The sequence below is a fragment of the Rutidosis leptorrhynchoides genome, chromosome 6, assembly GCF_046630445.1.
Source record: "Rutidosis leptorrhynchoides isolate AG116_Rl617_1_P2 chromosome 6, CSIRO_AGI_Rlap_v1, whole genome shotgun sequence".
In the NCBI taxonomy this organism is placed as follows: Eukaryota; Viridiplantae; Streptophyta; class Magnoliopsida; order Asterales; family Asteraceae; genus Rutidosis; species Rutidosis leptorrhynchoides.
In genome coordinates this window covers 33744262-33771724 of record NC_092338.1, presented here as the reverse complement: position 1 = coordinate 33771724, position 27463 = coordinate 33744262, and the positions used below count along the sequence as shown (strand labels likewise).

Here is a 27463-nt window from a genome sequence, read left to right as displayed (position 1 = left end):
ATTCGAAGTTGAAAATACAATTACGAGAAAGATCAAACAATCAGCGTGTTCATCGATCTTTTCTTCCCCATCTTCCCCACGCACCATCATCATTTTCATACTTATTTTATAACTTCTTCCTTCTTTACCAATTGCATCATTTTTCCAATTTATTATTACATTAAAAAGGAGAGAAGTATTAAAAAAAAAAAATATAAAAGTATATTGATAGAGTCCGTGGCAAGATGTCCGGCTAGAACGATGATTAGAACGCTGTTGACAATGGCGAAACCATTGTTCTAGTCGTTTCAAATATTGATGAACTTCGACACTGAAATTTACATTGAAAACTAAAATGTGAAATTAGAAATTTAAATACATTTCAGAGTGGCGAGTTCTATACACTTTATTTCTGAAACTTACTTTGATATTTGATTGATAAATTTTTAAATGTTTTTCGATCTTACACGTCAACGTTTACTTTTCGAAGTCAATAAAGTACGTCCAAACAAATACAGTAATCCACATTATTGTAATTGGCAACTAACGTAGTATTCTTGTTTAATGTTTATATATGTTTATATACTTATCTCATTCTAATGATAAGTTACCAATGTATTCAAATAAACTAATTTATAAGATTAATGAGTAATTTTTGTAAACTGCCAAGCTTTATATCTATAATACTCCGTATATAATTATAATCCATTAATTTCATTCGTCACGAGTAGGTGGAGTCAAAGTCCAAACCATAATAATACAAAATAAAAAGTATATTTTGTACCATTTTTTCGTATTCCGTTTTTAGCAAGAAGTACTACAATAATACAAAATCAGAAAAATAATTGAGAGTTTCAATAAAATAGACCCACCTGATTTTATCAAAGGAGTTATTATTATGCACATAAGATAAGAAGCGAAACCTAAACTTATAGAACAAAAGTGTAGATGTTAAAATAAACATAATTTAAAAAAAATATTAATGCATTTATTTTTTTAAGAAAAATAAAACATTATTATTGATATTTATTTTGAAACGAAGTGAGTATAATCTAGTGAGATAAATAAAGACATCTTTTAAACAAATGTAGCGATGATACTTTATCTAAGAAGAATGAAGTTTTACAAGCTAACTTAACTGAAGATCTAAGTACCTCTTTAATTGATTTTATAACAATGTTTTTTTTTAATAAAAATCACATCAACTAAAAACAAAAATACTTGAATATTGAGTTTTTAACTAAAGTCATGTATATAGAAAACATAGGAGTATTTACTACACTAAGCATTACAAAAAATATATTCCTATACAAGTGTCTTTCTATTTTGTTCATACATCTGTTAACTACCTTCTCACTTTTCGTCAAATTACTTCATCTTCACACTGTCAAATTCCTTCAGCCGACTTACAAAACATTAATCTTAGGTTCAACGTATCAATTCCTATATAAAAAAAATTATCAGTTATTTGAAACACAATGTACATTCATTAAGCAGTCCTAACGAGGTCCGATTCACATAACGAAACATGTTTCGTGACCCCTGTCACAAAACGAATTCAAACAACCACATAATTATATAAGCACATAACTAAAAATTTCACTAATATTAATAAATTTATATTAACTAGGGGTAAATGGTTCATTACCACTAGGCCCAAGTCGAGGTTGTTACACGTATGCTAAAAAAATGAATGATCTACACGTATCATTTTACGAAGACATGAGCTTTTATTTACATGAATAAGGATAGGGTGATTTGTAATTGGTGTTTTAAATATTTATATGGCAAGCAATTAGATCACAAATTACGTACACCACTCTTTTAAGCCATACACAATTATGCATGCATTAAAAAATGGGATTATCACCAAAAAGTCCATTTTTGAACTTGTTTGCATGAGAGCCCATAAAAAAAAGTTTGACAATTTTCCCTCGCAATGAGCAAGATGCCTCTTTCTCCCTTGCGCCTTGCGACCTTGGTTTCACTTGAGAGCAAGGAGCAAAGTGCATCTTGCTCCCAGGTGAAAAGCAAGGACGCAAGGTGCATCTTGCTCCTTTGCTTCCACCTGGGAGCAAAGGGAGCAAGGAGCAAGACACCTTGCTCCGAGGTGGAAGCAAGGGAGCAAGAGGCACCTTGCGTCTTTGCTTCCACCTGAGAGCAAGAGACACCTTGCTCCTTGCTCTCAAGTGAAACCAAGGTCGCAAGGCGCAAGTGAGCAAGAGGCATCTTGCTCCTTGCTAGGGCAAATTGTCAAACTTTTTTTTAAGGGCTCCCACGCAAACAAGTTCAAAAAAATGGGCTTTTGGTGATAATCCCATTAAAAAATTGTACAATACAATACGTTAAAACATATTTAGTGGTGTACGGCTAAAAATTGATAGTTTACAGATCATCATCCAATTGACAAATCTGAAATTGAATTGTACTGGGCTATATATCCCTTACGCAACAAGAACATTGAATCATTTGACCATGCTCTTATCTTTTGTAAACACATCATGGATCTGTCTCGTGTTTAAAAGTGGGGGAAATTGGGTCGGTCCGCAATTTAAGCTTTAGCGAAACGTTTGGTGGTGTTGAGATGAAGTATTTGACGAGAAGTAAAAAATAAAATAGAAAAGATAATGAATTAAACATAAAATATTCGAGTTATTAATATATTTATAGTAGTACATGAGTCTAGTAAATAAATTTTCTGTATACATGAATTTCGTTAAAAACTCCTTGAATATTTATTACTCCTACATATATACACGAGTATTGATCTATAATAACTAATAATAATAATAATTTCAATAATAATAATAATTATCTATTGATTATTATAATTTATAATAATAACAATAATAATAATAATAATGAAAATAGTTTTTCTAATGAAAGCATGCTTAACTAGGGATAACAATGGATACCCGATGCAGTAGATATCCACCCGATTATTCGTGGATATGGACTACCTAAATGGATATGGATACGGATATGTATTGTGACGACCCGGGAATTTTCGACCAAATTTAAACTTAATCTTTATAGAATTCCGACACGATAACCAAAGTCTGTAATGTTATAGTCTCAAAAGGTTTTGAACTGTGTCCTGTATACGATTGACCTTTGACTATTCCCGACGATTCACGAATAATGAAGTTACAAATAAATATAAATAGACACATAAATAAGTGTGTATATATATATATAAACATATATATCTATGTATATATAAATATAAACAAAAGTATATATAATAGTTTGAAATAATAAAATTCAATTTAATCAATTGAAATTTAAAATGTAAACTAATGAACAGAATAATTAAGTTGCTATGAATATATATATTCATGAAACCTATAAGTAATAGTATATATATAGTAATATATTTATAATTTATATATATATATATATATATATATATATATATATATATATATATAAATTATAAATACTCAATATATAATAAAAGATATAATGTAATATATATTTCACATACTTATTAAATATTACATCAAATTAATTACAAGTTTAAAATATAATTGTTATACTAATACTTTCATTATTATTACTAACATTAATATTAATATCACTACTTGCTAAATTATTATTTTCAATATATATTTTATAGATATGAAAGTTAATACATGTAAGGTGTTAAAATTACTAATATTATTATTATCAACATCTATATCATTATTACTATAATTAGTAGTAATTATTAATTCTAATTATTACTACGATTAGTATTATTATCATTATCATTATAAATAATACAAATTATCAATATGAATGATATTAGATTTATCATTTTTATAGTTAAAAACAATATTATTATTATTTCTATTGTTATTAGTAATGTTATATTGATTAGTAATATTAGTGTCCTTATTATTTACGATTAACAGTATTTTTTTATTATTATTTTTATTATTCATAATAATAAATAAATATAGGAAGTAAAACGACTGATAACAGAATTCGATCTTCTCCTGTCTGCTTTATTTTTTTCCATTTTGCTACAGCCCAATTTTTGTTTGTGTCTATATTGATTACATATCGATCTCATCATACATGATACAAAAGTAAAAGTTAGTACAATTTTGGTTAGCCTTCCCTTTCTGCTTTTTAAAAATTTGTTTTCTTCTATTTGGAAATCGTTGAGTACAACTTGCTATAACCTCGTCATCTACAAACAGAACTAAGGAGGAGATTATTATTTTTTTTTACCAGTTCCTCTATACTTTACACTTTTTGGCCAAAATTCGATTTCGAACAAACCTTCAAAATCTTTAAATGCAGATGTCTTAGAAATCATCCCTTTAATCCCTCTGTAAATTCTCAATCTTTAATTTCTCAAATCAAGTACGAATTTCAAAGTCAAAGTTTGGGTTTGTGAAAGTCAACTAATGTTCTTCCTTCGAATTCATGAAGTATACGTTGTTTCCAATTCGATTGTTAATTCCAGAGTGTTTTAATGGCTATTTAGGAAATATTTCATGAAGGAATCACAATCCAAAAATGTTTATAAATGGAAAACAAGAAATTTTTTTTTGTTAGAAGTTGCGACAGCAACAGCAACGATATATACATATATTTTTTTTTGTGTGTTTTCAATTAAGTCAGGAACCATTATAGGTTAATATATTTCGGTTAAATGAACCAAGACAAAACGTGTTACTCGATTTTGTTAATTTTGATTAGTGATGGTCGTATGGATCTTTGAAGAAGAAGATGGAGTTAGAACACAAAAATGCTGGGTTAAATTATATGAATATGGGGTATAAACAGATAAGCAGACATGGAGCAATGGTGAGGGATGTTAGTGGGTTAACCTGAGGTCTCATGTTCGAGCTGTACCATGAGCATTTTTTTGGGGAAAAGCCTTTTTGATTCTTTTAAAGGTAGTTTTGATTATTATTATTATTATTATTATTATTATTATTATTATTATTATTATTATTATTATTATTATTATTATTATTATTATTATTATTAGTAATATTATTATTTATTGTTATTATTATTTGTAACAGACTCGTCCCACATCGGTGGGAGAGGAAAACAAAGCACTCCTTATAAGGGTGTGGATACCTCTTCTGGTATGACGCATTTAAAGTCGTGCGGGTAGGTGCGATCCGGGGCAAGTTGGCCTGTCGGTGATCGGCCCGTGGCCCAGAGCGGACAGTATCATACCAGTTGTGCTGCGCACTCTGACATGACGCGTTTTGAGGGTGTTTACCCGAGAAGCAAATCCGTGAGGTAGAAGTGCGATCCGGGGTTGTACTCGTGCGCGGGTAGCCCGTCGGTGATCGGCTTGTGTCCAAAGCGGACAATATCATACTACGGGCTGATGGTGATGTTACTTTATTACTCGAATTATTATTAATTGTTGTTATTATGCTAGTTATCATTATTAGTTATATGATTATTATTGTCATTAATATAACTTATAATATTATTATTACTAGTATTATCATATAAAACTACTAGTACTATCATTATTAATATTATTATTATTAGTATTTATTATTATTGTAACATTATTATTATTATTATTATCACTATTATCATTGTAGTAAAATTTTTATAGTTATTATTATTATCTGTACTAGTATTATTATTAATACCTTTATTACTAAAAGTAATGTTATTCTTAAAACTGTCGAGTTTGTTAAAACTGGTATTATTATGAAAATAATAAAAGTATTGTTTTTCATAAATATTGATATTAGTATCATTTCTATTAGTATAGTAACACATTTAAAATTTGTAATATCATTATTATCATTGTTATTGTTATAAGCACTATCTTAACATTATTATTATTATTATTGTTATTATTATTATTATTATTATTATTATTATTATTATTATTATTATTATATCTATATCTATTAACAGTGCTATTGTTATTATTAAAATTTATTATCATTACTAATCATTTATTTAAAGTTATCATGTTAAAACAAAAAGTATTATGATTATTAGTAATAACAATATCATTAATATTAAAAGTATTATGAAGATAAAAATAAAAGTTTTAAAAGTATTATGATAGGTATATATTAACTATATTAACAAATTATTATAGAAAATACTCATATATAATAATTTAGGCATTTTTACTATAACACTAAACAGATATACCTATATATAACTATAATAATATTAATCATTTTAAAAATATACACAAATTAAATATATATAATATATAAATTAAGATATAATAAATAAATTTGTTCAGTTACGATTATATGTTTTAATACATATATACAAATGGTATATGTTTGTGAATCCGAGGCCAACCCTATACTTGTTCAATGTCGTCATATGTATTTTTACTACAAAATACAGTATGGTGAGTTCATTTGCTCCCTTTTACTCATTACATTTTTGGGCTGAGAATACATGCAATGTTTTAATAACTGTTTTACAATATTTATATGCGTGAGTTCATTTGATTCTCTTTTACTCTTTACATTTTTGGGACTGAGAATACATGCGCTACTTTTACAACTGATTTGTTAAATGCTTTTGAAATACATTTTGAACTGCGAATACATGAAATGCTTTTATAAATGTTTGACGAGATAGACACAAGCAAAACATTCCTCGAATGAATTATGTGGACGTGATAATTGCCACCATTGAATTATGTGGACGTGATAATTGCCACAATTGCTAAGAATATTTTTCCCCTGATTATTATTGCTTGGTAACCTAAGAATTAGGGAACATCACTAATTTTGAGAATTAGTGCATGCCTAATTGACGCGAATCCTAAAGGTAGCTACCGGGTTTAACACCCCCACCCAGAATGTTCACTAGACGGAAGGGCTAGTGGGCGTGGTGTTTAGTACTTCGAAGTTTATATATTATACAGACGAGATGTTCTGTTTTGGAGATATTATTATGCGTATTATATGTTAAGGTCGGTTACCAAGCCAAGTGATGAAAGCAAAGTGAATGTTATTTATCGAGAGAATAATTTTATACACAGGTTATGTGTATGATATTTTTGTACACGAGATATGTGTACGGTTATGAAGGAATTTTGAAAATTGATTTCGTACACGAGATATGTGTACTATATTTAAAAGATATTGCATGTACATTACATGTGGGTATAGGATTCGGGCCCATTTGTACCATGCAGCATTTAAATCTTGTGGTCTATCAAAATGATGAATTTTATTGTTTACGATAAATCTATGAACTCACCAACCTTTTGGTTGACACTTGAAAGCATGTTTATTCTCAGGTATGAAAGAAATATTCCGCTGTGCATTGGCTCGTATTAGAGACATTACTTGGAGTCATTCATGACATATTTCAAAAGACGTTGCATTCGAGTCGTCGAGTTCATCAAGATTATTATTAAGTCAATTATAGATGGATATATTATGAAAGGGTATGCATGCCGTCAACTTTCGATGTAAATGATAGTTTGTCTTTTAAAAATGAATGCAATGTTTGTAAAATGTATCATATAGAGGTCAAGTACCTCGCAATGAAATCAACTATTGTGAATCGTTTATAATGTATATGAACGGGTCCTTTCATGTATGAACCAAAATGGATATGGATATGAATATGGATGAAAAGTTTCATCTATGGATGAACCCGCTTTCACTCGAAATCACTAAATATATAAATTTATCGCTCGAATTAATATCATTTATGTAGTGATATTTTATTAATTATACTCATCTTTCTTTATATTTTCTCTAAAAATATAAATTCATTTTTATATTTTGTTTTGTTAAATTATTAAATGTATTTATAATCTATCGTACTTTTGTGGTTTAAATGTGATTCCATGTAACTAAAAAGTAAGCAACTTACATGTAATTAATATCCTTACACGTTTAATAGGCTATTTGTTGAGTATTTGTTATATATATTTGTAAAAATGTGACTTTCGGTCGCATATACTATTAAGAAATAGAACTTTTAATCATATACGTGAATAACCACTTATAATTGTTTAAAAAAAAAAAATTAAATGGATATGGATAATTATCCATTAACCCGCTTTACCCGACAGATATGAATATGGATGGATGAAATTTTTATAAATTGATATAGATTAGAAAAAATAAATGGATATGGATACGGCCTCATCCGATCCATTGTCATTCCTATGCTTAACTGCAGAGTTCTGATGAGATCTGATATGTTTGTAGTCTCAAAACGCGTTATGTCTGGTAAAGATGAAAGTTACTTTATAAGAACACAAACTTTTTTACACAGATCGATGTGGGACGAGGTATTAAATACGTAGTAATTAATAATATAAATATAAATATTAAATATTAAATATAGATAAATAAAATAAAATACTAAGGAGTAAATTTGAAGGCATGTGGTAAAAGTGAAAAAGGTTGTGAATTCCGTGCAATTGAAAGGAGTGAGTAATTGTATCTTCTGCGAACATTGTGGGTCCAACCCCGTGCGTGCGTTTGACCCCGTTAATAACTGTCATTTTCTTTTTTCTTCTTTCTAAATTCCAAAAAAACACTTCATTATTTATTTGATCATTTCCCAAATAAAAGATTATATTATCAGAAAATTGATAATCACCTACAAATTGGTAACAACTTTGATTACAGCTACTCTTAATCCTACGATAAATAATACAATGTTGTCTAAAATAAAAGTTCATTTATATTTGATTAAATTGAATATAAAAATAAATATTTTTCTAATGATTTTTATTAATTGCAAACTTTATAAAATCATATAATATAATCAATCTTTTGACTTTATTAATTAATTAAATGCAAAAGTAGACTTTTAAATGTAAATTTAATAAAGAATTTTTTTAACAATAATCTTTTAAAATTGTATTTAACGTGCATAAAAAGTTTTATAAATTGATAATCGCCAATTTAAAGTTAACAGATAATCAATTTGTACAATTTTATTTTATACACATTACAATTTACAAAATATACAAAGGTCATCGTTAAAAAATTGTTACTCGATATAATCAAATCAAATAGTGTAATAGTCAAATAAATACGGAGTATAATCAAACCAAAGAGCCAATGGCTTGATGGTATCGAGGTCACCCTTACAACCTTGAGGTTGAGGGTTCGAGTCCTGCTTAGGACAATTCGTGATGTATATATTCGAGTTAGATTTAGGTGGGTGTGTGAGTTGCCTTTCAAAAAAAAAAAAAAAAAAAAAAAATACGGAGTAAATTTAAAAAAAAAAAAATGAAAAGTAAAGAATTGTAGAGAGAGAAACAAGTTGAATGAATTGAATCCCCCCACTAACGTCGACACTCTTTCTCTATTCTTTTACAACCAGTTGTCTTTGAAGAGAGAGAAAACACACAGAAAAAGAGAACCTTTGACTAAATCAACACCAAGACTATCCATCCTCAAACTCCATTTCCACCCAAAGTTTCAATCTTTTTTTTTTTCTTTTCTTTTCTTTTCTTTTCATTTACAACAATACCCACTAATTATTTTCTTCTAATTTTATCATTTTGACCTTTCTTGAGCTGGGTGTTCTTTATTTTTGGTAAATCTGTGGATAACATAGCAAGGGTTCTGCTTGTTCGAGCTCTGTTTTAAAGTTTAAACTTAGAGTTTGTTGATTAGGGTTCTGGGTATTTCAAATTTTTTGATCTGAGTTAGTTAATTATGAGAAATCTAGTTTGTTAGTTTGACCCGACCCGGTTTATTTGAAATGGATCGGCATGTTTCTTTGGCTTCAGCTTCCGTTCTTGTTTGGTTCATATTGGTGTTTAACAACCTGTCAAAAGTCTATGGAAATGCTGAAGGTATCTGCTTTTTCATTACTGAATTGGTATTTAAGCTTTTAATGTTGCATAATAGACTTCTGATTTGAGCTTAATCTATGTGCTGACTTTGATTCCTGTATTGTTGCTTAATCAAATCTAGTAATTAAGGCAGTTGGGTTTGTTATATTGGAATTAAACATTTTGCCCCAATTTTAGTTGTTGTAGCTCTTATAATAGGTAGTGAACCTAATGAGTATGTAGTTGCAATTGTTCCTAATTTTGTGATTAACTTACAAAGGATTATATTGAGTAGCATATCTTGTTTTGCAAGTGAAAGTGCCAATTTTGATGATTGAGATGAGTTATTGATTAAATTTGGTGTGTACAACAGGTGATGCATTGAATGCTTTAAAGACTCAATTAGGTGATCCAAATAATGTTCTTCAAAGTTGGGATGCGACTCTTGTAAATCCATGTACATGGTTTCATGTTACATGCAATAATGAAAACAGCGTTACCCGAGTGTAAGCTTCTTACTTGAGATAAAGTTTATCTTTTTTAACATGGGTTTGTTTCTGTAATTATAACTAAAATAATTTTGTTTTGGTTTTTAATTTATGCAGTGATCTTGGAAACGCGAACTTGTCAGGTCAACTAGTTCCACAACTCGGTCTACTCCCAAATTTACAGTATTTGTAAGTCACATTTAGTATGCATGATTATTACGAATATTGTATAAATGTATATATTCTAATTGTGAATAGAATGCTAGTTGGAACAAGCTACTTTTTTACTTCAAATTAATGGTATCTAATAAGGTCTTTCTCATGCTATTACCCCATTTGGGACTTTTGCTTTCACCCACATGTGCACATTTTTGTATGGTTCCTGGACTTTTTCCATCTGTAGGTATCATATGTGCATATTATATTTTATATTATATTATATTATTAGATTAAATTAAATTATTTATGATAAGAAAGTGTTCAACTATCTTTGGGTGACATGTAATTAGCATAAAACGGAATTTGATTGGAAAAAAGTATATAATATATACTGAACATAAAAGACGCGCAGTTGGCGTAGTGATAGTGACCCCCACCCCCAACACCCACGCACCATTTTTCGTCAAAGCTTTTGCCATTGAAGACCAACAACAGGTAACTTCAAGTTTCAATATACTTAATTTTTGTTTTTAAAGCTGCTCTGTTTCTAGATCAGGGCTTGTAACTGTTTATTTCATTTATGTTTGGGCTGGTAAATACATTTTTCCTTTCAGATTAAATAAATCTGTTGAACTTAATAAGTAATATGGTATTGAAATTTTGTTAAATGTTTGCTCTATACATGTACATAGCTGTTTCTAAAGCTGGTTCTGTTTTTTAATTAGGGTTTGTATTTTTCCGTTTTCTTCATTTTTGAACTATACACATACATCTTCTCTTTAAGATTTAATCTGTTCCAATACATGTTTCTTTATTTATCTTTTAGTTCAATCTATATTTGTGAGTTGTTATTGAGGGCCTGTTCTTAGAAGGGATCAAATAGCATTGGGAAATTTAGGAAATAGGGGTTTCAGAAAGAAACAAAGACTACTGATTAGGGAAGCTTTACAAAACATCTGTGAAGTTTGGTGGTGTAAATGAATAAAACCAGTTGAACTTCACAAATGTTTTGTAAAGCTTCCATTATCAGTAGTCTCTGTTTCTATCTAAAACCCCTATTTCCTAAATCTCCTAATGCTATTTGATCCCTTGTAAGAATAGGCCCTCAATAACAACTCACAAATATAAATTGAATTAAAGGATAAATAAAGGAACATGTATTTGAACAGATTAAATCTAATAGAGAAGATGTATATGTATAGTCCAAAAATGAAGAAAACGGAAAGAAATACAAACCCTAATTAAGAAACAGAACCATCTTTAGAAACAACTTGTACATGTATAGAGCAAATATTTAACGAAGTCTCTATACCATATTACTTATTAAGTTCTACATATTTCATTAATCTGAAAGAAAAGATGTATGTACCATCCCAAAAATAAAGGAAATAAACATTTACAAACCCTGATCTGGAAACAGAGCAACTTTAGGGTTTAGGGTGGTGGTGGTGGGAGGCGGTGCTTGGTGGTGGTGGTTGGAGGTGGTGGTGGTTGGTGGGGTGGTGGATCGTCGTGGTGGTATGCGTTTGCCTCACCCGAGGGGGTTTTACCACACGCGATGACCGTATGGATTCGTCGTGGAGGTTTCCTCCCGAGGGGCGGTAGGATTGTAATGATTCGTACCAAGGAAATGTTTGGGTGGGTGTCAACATCGCGTTCGACCCCCATCAGTGACTCCTAATCATCGTTAATAAAAAACTGTTTATGCAATTTAAATAGATTGGAATTACATAGTTAGATATTACAAAACACGTTGTAGGAGGTACTGTTTGGATGTGTTTATGTTGTTTGACAAGTTTTGATCACTTGTGGATTTACTAAATAAAATGACGACCAAATAGGACATTTTGTTTCCAAATAATATGAAACTGGTTGTTCAAGTCTTAAACTATGAGATAGTACCTTTTTCTCTTTTATATACCCGTTCCTTTTGTGTATTATAAAAAAGCTTGTGTTTTAGCAAGCCGTATAAATCCAAAATATAAAAAATGCTTCAGATTTCACTTAATATTCTGTTTATTACTTCATTTTAGTACTACTACTACTACTAATACTAATACTAATACTAATACTAAAATACTAATAAGGTGTTTTTGTAATGATGTGCTATTTTACAGGGAACTTTACAGTAATAACATTACTGGAAAAATTCCTCCCGAGCTCGGGAACTTAACAAACTTAGTGAGTTTGGATCTTTATCTCAATCGGTTAGATGGTGGGATTCCTGATACGTTGGGCAAGCTCCAGAAGCTTCGTTTTCTGTACGTGTTCTTGTATTATATTTATGAAATTAATTTGTTAAATGGACAAATTAATTTGTTAAATGAATTCGGGTCGGAGGTCCCTAGGAAGCAGCCTCTCTGCTCTACAGAATAGGGAGGGACGACTTCCTCTACCTGGGGACCGATAGGTATCCGTGGGTGGAGGAATGACTTTCCTTTTACTTTAGGGTAGAGGAAAGGACTGTCTACATCTAACCTCCCCCATACTCCACTTTAGTGGAATTGGGTATTGTTGTTGTTGTTGTTGTAATTTGTTAATTGAACATAGTAATTTGTTAAATGAACATAATCTACTAAATTATTTTTGAAAATAATAAATGAGATTGCCAATGTTATAACTGCCCGTTCCCAACAGAAAATTTACTGATCTGTAGAGAAGGAAAAGAAAAAGAAAATTCAGTTGATTTGTATCATCAAATTCTAAACCTTTGTCTACTAGTAGACTCAATTCTTATGTTTTCATGGTTGATTTTTTGGATCATCGTGGTTGTTTGGGGAATTACGGTGTCATTTATCTGATTTTTTATTTTTATTTTTTGCAAGGACAGGCGTCTCAACAACAACACATTGACTGGAACTATTCCAATTTCGTTAACTACTATAGTTTCACTGCAAGTTCTGTGAGTACCCAAACATTTTCACTTTTCTTAAATTTATACATAATTGTTTATTGTTTATTAAAAAAACTAAATTGTATTATCAATGTGTAATCTGTGTAGTGATCTTTCAAACAACAATCTAAATGGAGATGTCCCAGTGAATGGTTCCTTCTCTCTTTTCACACCTATCAGGTATGTTGCAACCCATCTTTATTTTCTGTATTTAATTACTTTTTATTTACAAGGCTAGTTCTGTATTTAAATTTAAATACTAATTACACCTTAAGTTAATTGTTCATTTTTTTAAATTCCAGTTTTGCTGGTAATCCCAACTTAACAGCTCCTCCAGTCATTCCTCAAGCTCCAACTCCACCAAGTTCTCAATCACCTTCTGGTAATACTATTTTTGACAAAGCAACAAATATACAAATTTATAATAAAATAACTCTATGTTATGCAATATAATTTTGAGATTTTATTTTCAAATGAGCATTTTTAATGTCTTTCTGATGAGTCCCACCTTTTTTGTGAAGTTTCTTTTAGTCTTTTTAGTTTATCTTGTGAATTTATAATAGTATAGTATATAGTATATTTCTCAAAAAGGAAAAGAAAAAAGATCAGGTGGTATTATTAACTATAATGAAGTGTTAAGTAATATTCCCATATATAAATATAAATGTATCCCACTTTATGTTTTCTTCGGGTCACCAAATTGAACATGTTCTAACTTTATAAGTACCCCGTGAATTGTTTGTTATTCCAGTCGGAAACGGTGCAACCGGGGCCATTGCCGGAGGTGTTGCTGCAGGTGCCGCCCTATTGTTTGCGGGTCCCGCAATTGCACTTGCTTGGTGGCGACGTAGGAAACCTCAGGATCATTTCTTCGATGTACCTGGTTAGTAAAAAACTCACACTCGTTATTTAATTACCTTCATTTCAAACATTTTTTGAAACGTTAGATGCCTACTTATTTACACATAATTTCATGTGTACACAGCTGAAGAGGATCCCGAAGTTCATTTGGGGCAATTGAAGAGGTTTTCACTTCGTGAACTACAAATTGCAACTGATTATTTCAGTAATAGACATATTCTTGGACGAGGTGGATTCGGTAAAGTCTACAAAGGACGGTTAGCCGATGGAACTTTGGTAGCCGTAAAACGGCTAAAAGAGGAACGAACTCAAGGCGGAGAATTGCAGTTTCAGACCGAAGTCGAAATGATCAGTATGGCCGTACATCGAAATCTACTTCGGTTACGAGGCTTTTGCATGACACCCACCGAGCGGTTGCTCGTTTATCCGTATATGGCCAATGGGAGTGTTGCCTCATGCTTAAGAGGTACAATATGACCTAAAAAGTTGTGCTTTTTGTTGTAACTTTGACCAAAAAGTCAACATTTATTTTCTAACTTTCTGTTAATTAACAAAATTATTGTAGAGAGACCCGATACACAGGAGCCACTTGATTGGCCAATACGAAAGCGAATTGCGTTGGGGTCTGCAAGAGGACTTGCTTATTTGCATGATCATTGTGACCCGAAGATCATTCATCGTGATGTGAAAGCTGCAAATATATTATTGGATGAAGAATTTGAAGCAGTAGTTGGTGATTTTGGGTTGGCTAAGCTTATGGACTATAAAGATACTCATGTTACGACAGCTGTTCGTGGTACAATCGGACACATAGCCCCCGAGTACCTATCGACTGGTAAATCATCAGAGAAGACTGATGTTTTTGGGTACGGTGTGATGCTTCTCGAGCTCATAACTGGTCAAAGGGCATTTGATCTTGCTCGTCTTGCAAATGATGATGATGTCATGTTGCTTGATTGGGTACGCACCTTCCACTTTCATCTGCTGGTTTTATGTTATTTTGTTCTCTTATCTGCGATAGGCCACTTTTTCGCACCATCACTAGATAGCCCAGTGGTTGGGGCCCTGAGTTCCTTTAAAGAGGTCTCAGGTTCGAATCCCGTCCAGGACGAATGTTTAGTGGTGGCCAGGGATGGGTTGGAAACAGCCAAGGGAGTAATCCTGTTAGGCTATGTACATTAGAGTACGGGGTCGGATTACTCGCCCTCCCGGGTAGGCCAAACAAGGAAAACCTTCTACCTTTTTTTTTTTTTTTTTTTTTTTTTTCCGATTTTGAAATATCTCGAGTTGGGGATGATTTTGATGTTTGAAACTTTACAGGTGAAAGGTCTTTTGAAGGAAAAAAAGTTGGAGACACTGGTTGATGCAGATTTGAAAGGTAATTATATAGACGATGAGGTGGAACAATTGATCCAGGTGGCACTACTGTGCACACAAGGGACACCGCTGGAGCGGCCCAAGATGTCGGAAGTTGTGAGAATGCTTGAAGGTGATGGTTTAGCAGAACGATGGGAGGAATGGCAAAAAGAAGAGATGTTTCGTCAAGAATTTAATAATGTTCATAATCCAAATAGTGATTGGATTATTGCAGATTCGACTTATAATCTTCGTCCTGATGAACTCTCTGGACCCAGATGATGATAATGGGTTTCGGGTTGTCTTCTTTGTGGAATCTGGAGATCATCGACACCGTCGTTGTGCATATGAAAATTCTTGTTTTTTTTTTTTTTTTTTTTTTGGTGGTGTGTTTTCTTTTGTGTTCACCACCTAAGACAGTTGGAGGTGGATTGTGTCTAGAGTTTTGGTCTTTTGTTGTTGTCTTAATTGTGTTTATAGATGAGAAGGTGGGAGTAAGAGTTTTCAGGTGCAAAGTAACCCCAAATGTTTGTTGAAACGCCAATGTATTTTGGTTCCTTATGTAGTAAACCAGATGAACAAAATAAATACATTTTCTTGGTATTTTAGCTCTTGTTTCATATGTAATAATTTAATATCACATGATATCTCGTGATTTTTTATTAAAAACAAAACGGAAAAGCATTAACATAACCCTCAATGTAATAAAAGTAATTGTAATTCTGGGGGTTTTTTTTAACATGTTATTGAAGAGCATATTAAAGTAGGGTTGAACATTAGTACTAAAATTTTTGATACCGTATGCGTACCGGCACTGGAATTTTCGATACCGTATGCGTACTGGTACTGAACTGTCACCGCACTACTACAATCGATGCGGTATTCGGTACCTAAATATTCAAAAATTTTAAATGCGGTAACTTTTAGTAAATTATTGGTATTTTACCGTTTTACTATCCGATACCGCATTACAAGCCTAAGTTATTTATACATTTACGTTTTCTGGGACCATAAGCTTAATATAATAACTTTTGCCGCAAGCATAACTGCATAAGTTATTTTTCACGTAGCTTCCTCTTCTTATAATAATCCTACTTCATCTCTAATCTCTAATTAAATTTACAATATAATGTTCAAAATGATGAAAGTTTACTTATTAGTGAGAAACATGCAGGAGGCAGTAACATAAAAGTGGTCATATGATTTGACCATAATAAAATATTTGGTCAAACATAGAGACGCCATTCATAAATAAAAATAACCGAATGCGTGCAAGCTACATAATAAACAAACATGACGAATTTATCGTTTTTAATTTCAACCACGAAACATGAAACATAGTATGAAATATCCTTTCGTATATCATTCACATAATCTTTGTGCGAAGTGATCTATTTATTAGTAACCCCTCTTTCTTTTTCGATACATTAGCAATTTACTAGAAATTTTTAATTCGGTACCAAACGAGTATAGTAGTGTTTTATACCGTATCGGTTCCGAACCGATTATATAGATACAGTATTGGTCCTCACGTTGGATTAAAAATAAATCGGTACCAAACGGTTCACTACCGATACAGTACCACGCCCATCCTTAGATTAAAGCATCAAACTAGTTTAACATAACTAATAACGTGTACTTAAATACTTTTAAACCTTTGTTGCATTGTTTTAAACTAGATTGGTATTGGTAATTATTAGTACTAGCTTAGTATCAGTATATTACATTACAGGAGTAGTATATATTACGGGTAGTGATGTTTCCAACAATGTATTTCATAAAATTCTCTCATTTTATGCATTGACAACTTGTACAGTACAAGTTTTTTTTTTTTTTTTTAGGCCGGAGGTCCTCACAGAATCAATCTCTCTACTCTGGAGTAGAGAGAGGGATGACTTTCTGGGTAGAGAATTTTTTTCTCAACTCATCGATAGAGAAACGACTTCTCTTCTATTCTAGAATAGTGTAAGGATTGTCTACATCTCACCTCCCCATACCTCGCATACGCTGGATTGGGTATTGTTGTTGTCGTTGTATTAGATTTGAACATTGTACTAACATACCTTTGATAGATTCTATAATCATGTCTAAGAAACGTCAACTAGTTTGACAACAATTTAGTTCGTAAATCAACCTAATCTAACCTTCCATGTTAAGCAGTTGTTCAACCCCTCTAACCGGCCAGGTGGTAACAACCTAAACAGACCAATCCCATTTAATAATCGAACAAGAAAACAATAAGACATTTCAAACAGAAACTTCTCGCCATTAGAAGACTCCCACAACTTATGGATTACATAGACAACCAAGAAATAACCTCACATTTTCAAGAAAAAGTCATACATCATAATCGAACCAAGCTGTCTGTCTACCAAATCTAAGTAAAAGGATGCACAAACTAGTATCTTCCCTGCACACTAATTAACATATGCTCAACGTCTAAAATAGACAATGTCATGTCATCACTTCCTTCCACTGGTTCCAACACGAGGCTTTCCTTTAACCTCAGAATCCTGCCATATTAATAATCAAAATAACAATTTTTCGTTCCAGTAGAGAGTGAAATAAATATAAATAAATAGAACAATGTATTACAAAAGAGACATTATGTATTTCAGACCTGAGGCAAGTGCAAGTAAATATAACTCTTCGCTGTTGCTGGATTATGATTTTCTGCACCCTTGCTCCAGTCATAAGATACCTTAATGATAACAAGTTTAATTCACTACTAGTTATTAAATAAATCAAACATCATATATTCATATCATACGTGTGCAATACTAATACTTACAGCATACGCATATATGGAACCATCATTATTGAAGCTGCTGCAAGGTATAGGCTGATTACATCTTGACATTGCCTGTTCAACAGCCGGGTTAGTATACACTATATCTTAAACAATACAACATGCCAACCTGTTTAGATATCTACATTTACATTTACATAAATATAATAATAATATATCAATAACCTATCTAAAGTAGACACAGATAACATATTTGCTGCATCATTCTATTGTAAAGACGTTAACAATAGACAAAGTTTTTGTATACAATGCAACCCACAACTTGCCACAAGTAAAGTACACACAATCAGCATAAGTGGTTGACTACTAGCTAAATCACCAACATATGCTTACATATATAAGTCTAGGTTGAAAGTATAGTAGACCGAGAGAACCGAAATAAATCACAATAAATCTACAACTGATATCTACAGGGATATAAAGATGTGATGTGAACCTTTTCCATAGATGGATACATGGACACTAAGTGAAAAAGAAAAAGAAGCACATTTGATATCAGACGTATCATAAGCAAACAAATAATGACAACGTAATTGTATAAAGGTACCTTCAATCTTTGTTTGCTATCTTTGTCCCAGAAGTTAAAAGCACCGTCAGATCCAGCAGTTGCAAATGTGTGATGAATCTGAAAAAAAGGGAGACAAAAAGTTCAAAGTTCATCTACAAAAAGAGTTAAAATCAAATTTACAAATAGCAGTTATAATAAAGTGTCTTACAGGATGAAAGTTAAGAGAATTGACTGAGTATATATCATTTCCCTCTCGGTGGCATTTAAAAGTGAAGTTTTTACTTTGCTGTTGTTCATCAAGATGATGTACACCAACTCTCCCTTCAATTGACCCAACCTAATGACCAAAATTAATCATAAGGATAACGATAACATTTAAAGAACAAACAACTTGATATAATCGATTATGAAAGTAAAAAGTAGAAACATACCAAGAAACCTTGCTGATCTGGAAAGGCAGCAACACACCTAGTTTGGTACTTTAGTGGGGATGCGATTCTCTTAAACTCGGCCTGTTGTAATCCACAGGGACTCAATATCAAAACTTATTGAAATAAACTAGGCATTTATAATTTATAACTAATCTCAAAATCCACCCATACTTTATATAAATTCATCGTACCTGAGGATTCTGCAAGTTAAACACTATAAGATTTCTATCCGCAGTGCCAACGACCATCAGGGGATGTCTCACTGTAAGTGCATAGCACCGTTCAGGAAGTTGCTGAGTGTGAACCGGAGTTTGCTGCCTCAAGTCCCAGTATCTGGAAGCAAGCAGCATAGTTTTATAGATGATATAATAAGAATCATATATATCATATATTCACATGCAAAATCAACAAAAATTACTATGAATCGGATACCTTAGTGTCTTGTCCCAGCTCCCCGATACCAAAAGGTTCATCTCTGGAATCCAAGCAATCTCTTTCACAGGAGCATCATGCATAGCCACGGTCACCGGTTGACCACCAGAGAGTAACGGCCACATCTTCACTTGTTTATCACAACCGCCTGAAAAAACTGTCGTTCCATCATCCTTCCAAGCTGAACATAAAACCTACAAAAGTAACACATCAAAAAAGGGCCATTAACCAAACAGAAATCAAATATAATTAAACCGTAAAACCAACACAAACAATTCAGAACCCAAATAATGCATAATATGATCTTATTTTACCGGTTGATCGTGCGATATTGACGCCTTTCCCACAGAGCCAACAGAAGTACCACTTTTAGTTATCTCCCAACATCTCACCTACAATAGTTCCATAATAATCAAACCACAACTATTAGTTAACAAACTAAAATTACCTAAAAATACATAATTAATAAACCTAATTAGAATGCTAAACGTGAAACTAACCTGGTTATCCCAAGAAGTGGCAACAAGATAATTAGCCTTAGGGCTAAAAGAAAGGCTGGATACACTATCGGTTGGAGGAGAAACAACCTATAGATACACGTTTACAACAAATTAAATAGATACAGTAGCTAAATTCAGTCGATACTCAACATAAATGCTAATTTTCAATTTAATCATTAAAATCATTAATTAAACAATTAGGATTATTTATTTACCTCAGTTGACTTGTTTGGATTTGTATTGGAAGCAGAACCAATGCCGAATGCAGACATTGTATTCAAATTTTGAACAGCTCGTCTACCGAAACCCTAATTATTGCCGGAAAACGATGGATTCGCTTCGGCGAATTTTTATGATTAATTGTGTGCGAGTGAGAGCGATTTTATATGATCAAATGTAGATGCAGTAGCGTTGTATTGACGCTAGAAGGTGTCATGAATTCGGATCGGGTTAACCTGGATTGAAAAAAGGGATTTACGGAGAGGTGTAAGAAGCGTTTTACTGAAATTATGATGAATAAATACGGGTTGGGTTATGAATTTAGTTTTGGGTGAAATACTTTTGTTAATCTATCAGTTAGTCCAATATAAAATGGGAGTTGATCTGTACACCACTTCAAATTTGCCATACACCACCAAATAAATTATTTAAACATTTATACCCTTCATTTGTTGGTGTATGACAAATTTGATGTGTAAAAGTTAGGGTAAAACTGTCTAAATAATATATTTGGTGGTGTATGGCAAATTTGAAGTGGTGTACGGATCAACTCCTATATAAAATAGGGCAAATTCCATAAAAAGTTAACCATTTTAACTCGTTTTCCTATTGTAGGTAACCTATTTTACTTTACAAGATTTAAAGGATTGATTTATCAAAAGTTAATAAAAAAGAGGGCGTCGTTAACTTTATCTGTTAAGTTGTATCATGTGTCATACATGTGAGGGTATTTTCGTCTTTTTAATATTCTTCTTCATCTTCCTTACTTTTACCAAAAACAGAAATCATTTAGACAGATGATGAACTTCATCTTCTTCCCCAAGTTTAATATCGTCATTCAAATCATCTTCCGCATCTGTTTTGAACATCAATCAATTCAATGAAATTAAACAACAAAAATCAGAAAGAAATCAGAGATCCGTGGGTTTTAGGTATTTAAAACCCTAATAAATTGATAGAAATCCACTAGCACTAGCATCTAATTTACTTCCATCAAATATAAACCCAATTCTTTGTGAAACCTACCACCACTACCATCGCATACTCATCTCTCTCTTTGTGGATCTATTCCCCTGTCGTGTACCAAAACTGCCGTCGTCGTCGTGAACCAACAACGCCGTCAGATTTGTACAAATCTGGTTGGTGCTTTATGAGAATTTGAAAAACAATTGTGTGACCGCCATCACTTTCTCACCGTCGTTTAACAAACTTATCACATTGATTTTCATTTTAGAGTTATGAAAGTTATAAAAATTGGTACGATTAAAATAATGATCGACTTGAATTGAAGAAAATTTGAAAGTGGAATAAACACAATATCTGTTCTCTCTTTCTTTACCTACTCCCCTGGTTGTGTTCACACTAGATCTAAAAACTTCTTGCATTTTTTTTCAAGCGATTTCCAGTGATCGTGTTATCCTTACTAATTATATCAACTGCTTATACGTGGCTTTTCTGATTGGGCTGGTGTCTCATGGGGAAGAAAAAGAAACATAATTCTAGTACAACTACTAAAGTTTTAAGGAGTAGGACTATTGGTGCAGAAGAGAAAACGAATGAGAGTGATGATTCGAATACATCGGTCAATCAAGAATCATATTCTGAGCAAAACAATATATCTCCTACGTTGGACCCGATTACAGGGTTGTCAATACTTGTTGAAGAGGTAAACCCTTTTGTGAATGATATTGTTGAGAAGAAGACAGGGTTGTATACAACTTATGTTCCACCCGTTAATGGAAGCGAACACGTTGATTTACATGGGGAAGATTATCTTATGTCTAAAACAGGAGAAGTTGCTCAAGATGTGACTAATGATAACTGGGATATGGGAAAGGAGTTCCCACCTCTCCCTGTTAAGGTGAATGATAAGACTGTGGAGGCAAATAGACCTCAACCTGTAACATATTCGAAAGTGGTAAACGAGTTTGCCAATGTTCGAAAGGTTAACTTTCGATTGATGGAACAACTCGCTGATCTGGATGAAGGTGTGGACGTCGAGATCCCATTATCTTCTGTAAAAGAGGTATGTGATAGGTATAGCAATACCCTTTTTGGTTATTTCATTGAAAAGCGTGTTGCGTTTCCGGTTGTTCAAAATTATGTGAATAACGTATGGAGGAAATATGGCATCGAGAAATCTATGATGAACTCGAAAGGGTTCTTCTTTTTTAAATTTGCAACACAAAAGGGGATGTTAGAAGTTCTGGAAAATGGGCCATGGATGATACGAACCGTTCCTATAATTCTTAATCGTTGGTCCCCAAATGTTTCTGATAGTGCTCCAAATGAACATATATTTAGTAGCAATATCGTTCCAATATGTAAAGTTTTTAAATGTAATTTCCTTATTTTTAGTTGTAATAGTTAAATAAATAAGTGCGAAGACGAAAGACGCAAATCGCTCGAAAATGAAGATTTAAAGACAAAAACGAAGATTTGAAAGACCAAAACGTCCAAAAAGCTCAAATGTACAAGATACAATTCAAAAGGTTCAATTTATTGATGAAGAACGTCTAAAAATGACAAGAGTACAAGTTACAAAACGCAAAGTACAAGATATAAAATTGTACGAAAGGACGTTCGAAAATCCGGAACCGAGGCATGAACCAACTTTCAGCGCTCGACGCAACGGTGTAAAAATTACGAGTCAACTATGCACAAGAATAAAATATAATATTTAAATAATTCATAATAAGAATAATATTAAATAATAAAAAGTTGTTAATTGAGCATAGTTCAGGGGTCGTAAATGAAAATTCAATTTATAATTTCACCTATAAAACGAATGATATGTAACGATGAGAAGATAAGATTTTTCTTTCGATCTTTTTTTTCTTCTATCTTTTTCTTATTTTTTCTATCTATCAATATCTATATTCTATATCTCTATCATAATGTTAACTTAATAAGATATAACAATAATCTTAATTTTAATTTTAAATTATGATAATAATAAGATTTATGATAGAGATCGTTTGAGTGTGTAAGTCGAAATTCTGTCCGTGTAACGCTACGCTATTTTTAATCATTGTAAGTTATGTTCAACCTTTTTACATTAATGTCTCGTAGCTAAGTCGTTATTATGCTTATTTAAAATGAAGTAATCATGATGTTGGGCTAATTACTAAAATTGGGTAATTGGGCTTTGTACCATAATTGGGGTTTGAACAAAAGAACGACACTTGTGGAAATTGAACTATGGGCTATTAATAGATGGGGGGTATTGTCTAATTGAGTGACAACTCATTGGAGTCTGTCGAACCTATCTTCAAATTAATTAACCTAATAATTAATAATGATTATGGTTGTCCTATTTAGTGATGTTCATATGGAATCTGTTATAATCATTTAATTAATCAATTGGGTTGGGTAATTGATTATTCATTCTGATCAAGTGGATGAATTAATATTCATAAACTAATTAAAACAGGGGTGGATTACATACAGTGATAACTGGTGTAATTGTTGACAGAAGTGATAACTGCGTCACAGTTTAAATCCTTAATCAGTTGGAATATTTGACTTCGGGTATAAGGGTAATTTGACGAGGATACTCGCACTTTATATTTATGACCGATGGACTATTATGGACAAAAAACCAGATAGATGTATCAAATAAACCAGGACAAAGGACAATTAACCCATGGTAATAAATTAAAATCAACACGTCAAACATCATGATTACGGAAGTTTAAATAAGCATAATTCTTTTATTATATTTCTCATCGTATCTTTATTTACTGTCATTTTATTACTCGCAATTTTATTTTCTGTCATTTTATTTATCGCAATTTATTTTACGCACTTTAATTTTTGTCATTTATTTTTACGCTTAAAATATACAAACCGGTCATTAAACGGTAAAACCCCCATTTTATAATAATACTACTACTTATTTATATATATATTTTTACAAATAAACTTAATAATATAGCGTTAACTTCACCAGCTCCCTGTGGAACGAACCGGACTTACTAAAAACTACACTACTCTACGATTAGGTACACTGCCTATAAGTGTTGTAGCAAGGTTTAGGTATATCCATCCGTAAAATAATTAAAACTTGTGTAATATTTTGTAGTATTTCCTAGTAAAAATAATACTATTTCGTACCCTCACGCTACATCATCAAGTTTAGGGTTATAAATTCTCTCAGGTTTATACTTGGTTTATTTGCCAAATTTTGTGAAAATTTGAAAAATTTTCAACTAAATGAACTCAAAATCATGTTTATACATATTTATGAACGATGAAAACTAGGTGTTAATACCGAAATTATCGTTACCTCGAAAAGGACATAAATTGAGAAACAACATAAAACGCTTGAATTCATTTAAAATGGAATAAAGGAGAATAAAAAGGCAAAGAAAGAAACTAAGTGTGGGGAGAATGTACCAAGTTATTCAATTAAAAACTATCTATCACATATTTTTGTACAAGATTATTGCAGGTACTTTTGTTTTGGACGATACTAATCAGTTTTACCCGGTTTACTGTAATACATTTGAAAGAAAGATGGATCTACACGATGAATCAATTCCATCATTAAAAGGAAGTAAAGTCTTCCGAAAAAGACACGCGCTTCTTGATTTAGGTCATGAAGTTGTCGTCCAGACCAGCTGTAGGTTGACGAAAAATCTAGAAAAGTCATCTCTAAAATCAGCAGGAAATCCACGGACCTCAGCATCAAACAGGGTTGCCAAGTGGTCAGATTTATCCTAACCATGAGAAGGATTTATCTCGTACAATGGGGAGGCACCGTGCAAATTAGCTTGATAAGACTAATGAATCAGATCCCCAGAAAAGGATAATCTCCTTAAAGATTAAAAATCAGCTTTTAAGCCTGATATTACTCAATCCTTGAGATTGACTTTAAAGATTGAGAATTACAAACTCATGGAATTCAATGATATCTAAACTCGAGCTTGAACGAGAAAATATTTTGATCAAAAATACAAACCGATTTGTTTTCTGAAAATCCATTTTCAATGCGTTCATTACCATTGAACGTAAAATCCTAGGAATTCACCTGGAATTCATTAGGTCACCTGAACCAAATCGGGTGTCAACCGTAAGAACGGTGGTTGCATAGCATGGTCAGAGACAGGACCTTGTGCCAGACCGAAAAATCATAGGATGATCTTTACTATCGCTCCTACCAAGGATAGTTCTAGCATCCGACACGTTAAAAGACCATAATCATCTGCATGTCACGGGACATTGCCTTAACAGTTTCTTGTTCATCGCTTTCCTTTACAACCGGACGGTAGTTTGCCGAAAGGTAATATACGGAACACGTAAACTGGATGTGTGCTTTCCGATACCGGGATAGCAGTGGATTACACAAACCTAAATGTTTTTAGCCAAAATATTGATCCACAAATATATTTTGCAACACCAATGGTGGATCAAATCAGAAAACTTATCTAGGGTAAAATCTAGCTTGAATTTTCAAAAGATCAAATGTTTTCATAAAGATCCAATTTCCTTAAAGGATCTAAATTTTTATAGTCATGTGGGACTGTAAACCGCCTTTCAAATGTGCACTTTGCTTTGGAAACCGAAAGTAAATCGGCTATTTGATTGCAAGTGTCGTTGACCTAAACCCGAGGCAACTGTGGATGACACACCCACCTTTAACCATCATTACTGTCATTGTTTATACCGCTATATCAAAATCATTGATGTACAAAATGTGATGAATAAAAAAGTGATTCATGTATGTTTTTATTTCAAGTTCTGTATTGCTTGAGGACAAGCAACGCTCAAGTGTGGGGATATTTGATAGTGCTCCAAATGAACATATATTTAGTAGCAATATCGTTCCAATATGTAAAGTTTTTAAATGTAATTTACTTATTTTTAGTTGTAATAGTTAAATAAATAAGTGCGAAGACGAAAGACGCAAATCGCTCGAAAATGAAGATTTAAAGACAAAAACGAAGATTTGAAAGACCAAAACGTCCAAAAAGCTCAAATGTACAAGATACAATTCAAAAGGTTCAATTTATTGATGAAGAACGTCTAAAAATGACAAGAGTACAAGTTACAAAACGCAAAGTACAAGATATAAAATTGTACGAAAGGACGTTCGAAAATCCGGAACCGAGGCATGAACCAACTTTCAGCGCTCGACGCAACGGTGTAAAAATTACGAGTCAACTATGCACAAGAATAAAATATAATATTTAAATAATTCATAATAAGAATAATATTAAATAATAAAAAGTTGTTAATTGAGCATAGTTCAGGGGTCGTAAATGAAAATTCAATTTATAATTTCACCAATAAAACGAATGATATGTAACGATGAGAAGATAAGATTTTTCTTTCGATCTTTTTTTTCTTCTATCTTTTTCTTATTTTTTCTATCTATCAATATCTATATTCTATATCTTTATCATAATGTTAACTTAATAAGATATAACAATAATCTTAATTTTAATTTTAAATTATGATAATAATAAGATTTATGATAGAGATCGTTTGAGTGTGTAAGTCGAAATTCTGTCCGTGTAACGCTACGCTATTTTTAATCATTGTAAGTTATGTTCAACCTTTTTACATTAATGTCTCGTAGCTAAGTCGTTATTATGCTTATTTAAAATGAAGTAATCATGATGTTGGGCTAATTACTAAAATTGGGTAATTGGGCTTTGTACCATAATTGGGGTTTGAACAAAAGAACGACACTTGTGGAAATTGAACTATGGGCTATTAATAGATGGGGGGTATTGTCTAATTGAGTGACAACTCATTGGAGTCTGTCGAACCTATCTTCAAATTAATTAACCTAATAATTAATAATGATTATGGTTGTCCTATTTAGTGATGTTCATATGGAATCTGTTATAATCATTTAATTAATCAATTGGGTTGGGTAATTGATTATTCATTCTGATCAAGTGGATGAATTAATATTCATAAACTAATTAAAACAGGGGTGGATTACATACAGTGATAACTGGTGTAATTGTTGACAGAAGTGATAACTGCGTCACAGTTTAAATCCTTAATCAGTTGGAATATTTGACTTCGGGTATAAGGGTAATTTGACGAGGA

General features: G+C 32.0%; 2 protein-coding genes across 2 annotated transcripts; one reads left to right on the top strand and one right to left on the bottom strand.

The window, feature by feature from the left end:
* Nucleotides 1-9399: 9399 nt before the first annotated feature.
* Nucleotides 9400-16107, top strand: LOC139851809 (BRASSINOSTEROID INSENSITIVE 1-associated receptor kinase 1-like). Its single transcript, XM_071840987.1, has 11 exons — nucleotides 9400-9763; nucleotides 10116-10248; nucleotides 10348-10419; nucleotides 12507-12650; nucleotides 13220-13291; nucleotides 13391-13462; nucleotides 13585-13664; nucleotides 14034-14165; nucleotides 14268-14609; nucleotides 14709-15103; nucleotides 15464-16107. Exons 1-11 carry the CDS (start codon nucleotides 9670-9672, stop codon nucleotides 15779-15781), a joined length of 1854 nt encoding a protein of 617 aa, XP_071697088.1. The 5' UTR covers nucleotides 9400-9669; the 3' UTR covers nucleotides 15782-16107.
* Nucleotides 16108-17744: 1637 nt separating this feature from the next.
* On the bottom strand, nucleotides 17745-20559 carry LOC139852673 (protein RAE1). The gene is made up of 11 exons (XM_071841996.1): nucleotides 20395-20559; nucleotides 20180-20266; nucleotides 19994-20071; nucleotides 19680-19873; nucleotides 19439-19580; nucleotides 19248-19328; nucleotides 19025-19153; nucleotides 18856-18933; nucleotides 18291-18362; nucleotides 18120-18200; nucleotides 17745-18012 (listed from the first exon to the last, which is right to left on the bottom strand). Exons 1-11 carry the CDS (start codon nucleotides 20449-20451, stop codon nucleotides 17962-17964), a joined length of 1050 nt encoding a protein of 349 aa, XP_071698097.1. The 5' UTR covers nucleotides 20452-20559; the 3' UTR covers nucleotides 17745-17961.
* Nucleotides 20560-27463: the final 6904 nt, after the last annotated feature.

Coding starts and splice junctions, on each gene's coding strand:
- LOC139851809 (XM_071840987.1), top strand. CDS start 9,670: ATGGATCGGCATGTTTCTTTGGCTTCAGCTTCCGTTCTTGTTTGGTTC. Junction 12,651..13,219: donor CTCCAGAAGCTTCGTTTTCT/GTACGTGTTCTT, acceptor TTGCAAGGACAG/GCGTCTCAACAACAACACAT. Junction 13,292..13,390: donor ATAGTTTCACTGCAAGTTCT/GTGAGTACCCAA, acceptor TAATCTGTGTAG/TGATCTTTCAAACAACAATC.
- LOC139852673 (XM_071841996.1), bottom strand. CDS start 20,451: ATGTCTGCATTCGGCATTGGTTCTGCTTCCAATACAAATCCAAACAAG. Junction 19,581..19,679: donor AGCTGGGACAAGACACTAAG/GTATCCGATTCA, acceptor GCTTGCTTCCAG/ATACTGGGACTTGAGGCAGC. Junction 18,013..18,119: donor TTTACTTGCACTTGCCTCAG/GTCTGAAATACA, acceptor TTAATATGGCAG/GATTCTGAGGTTAAAGGAAA.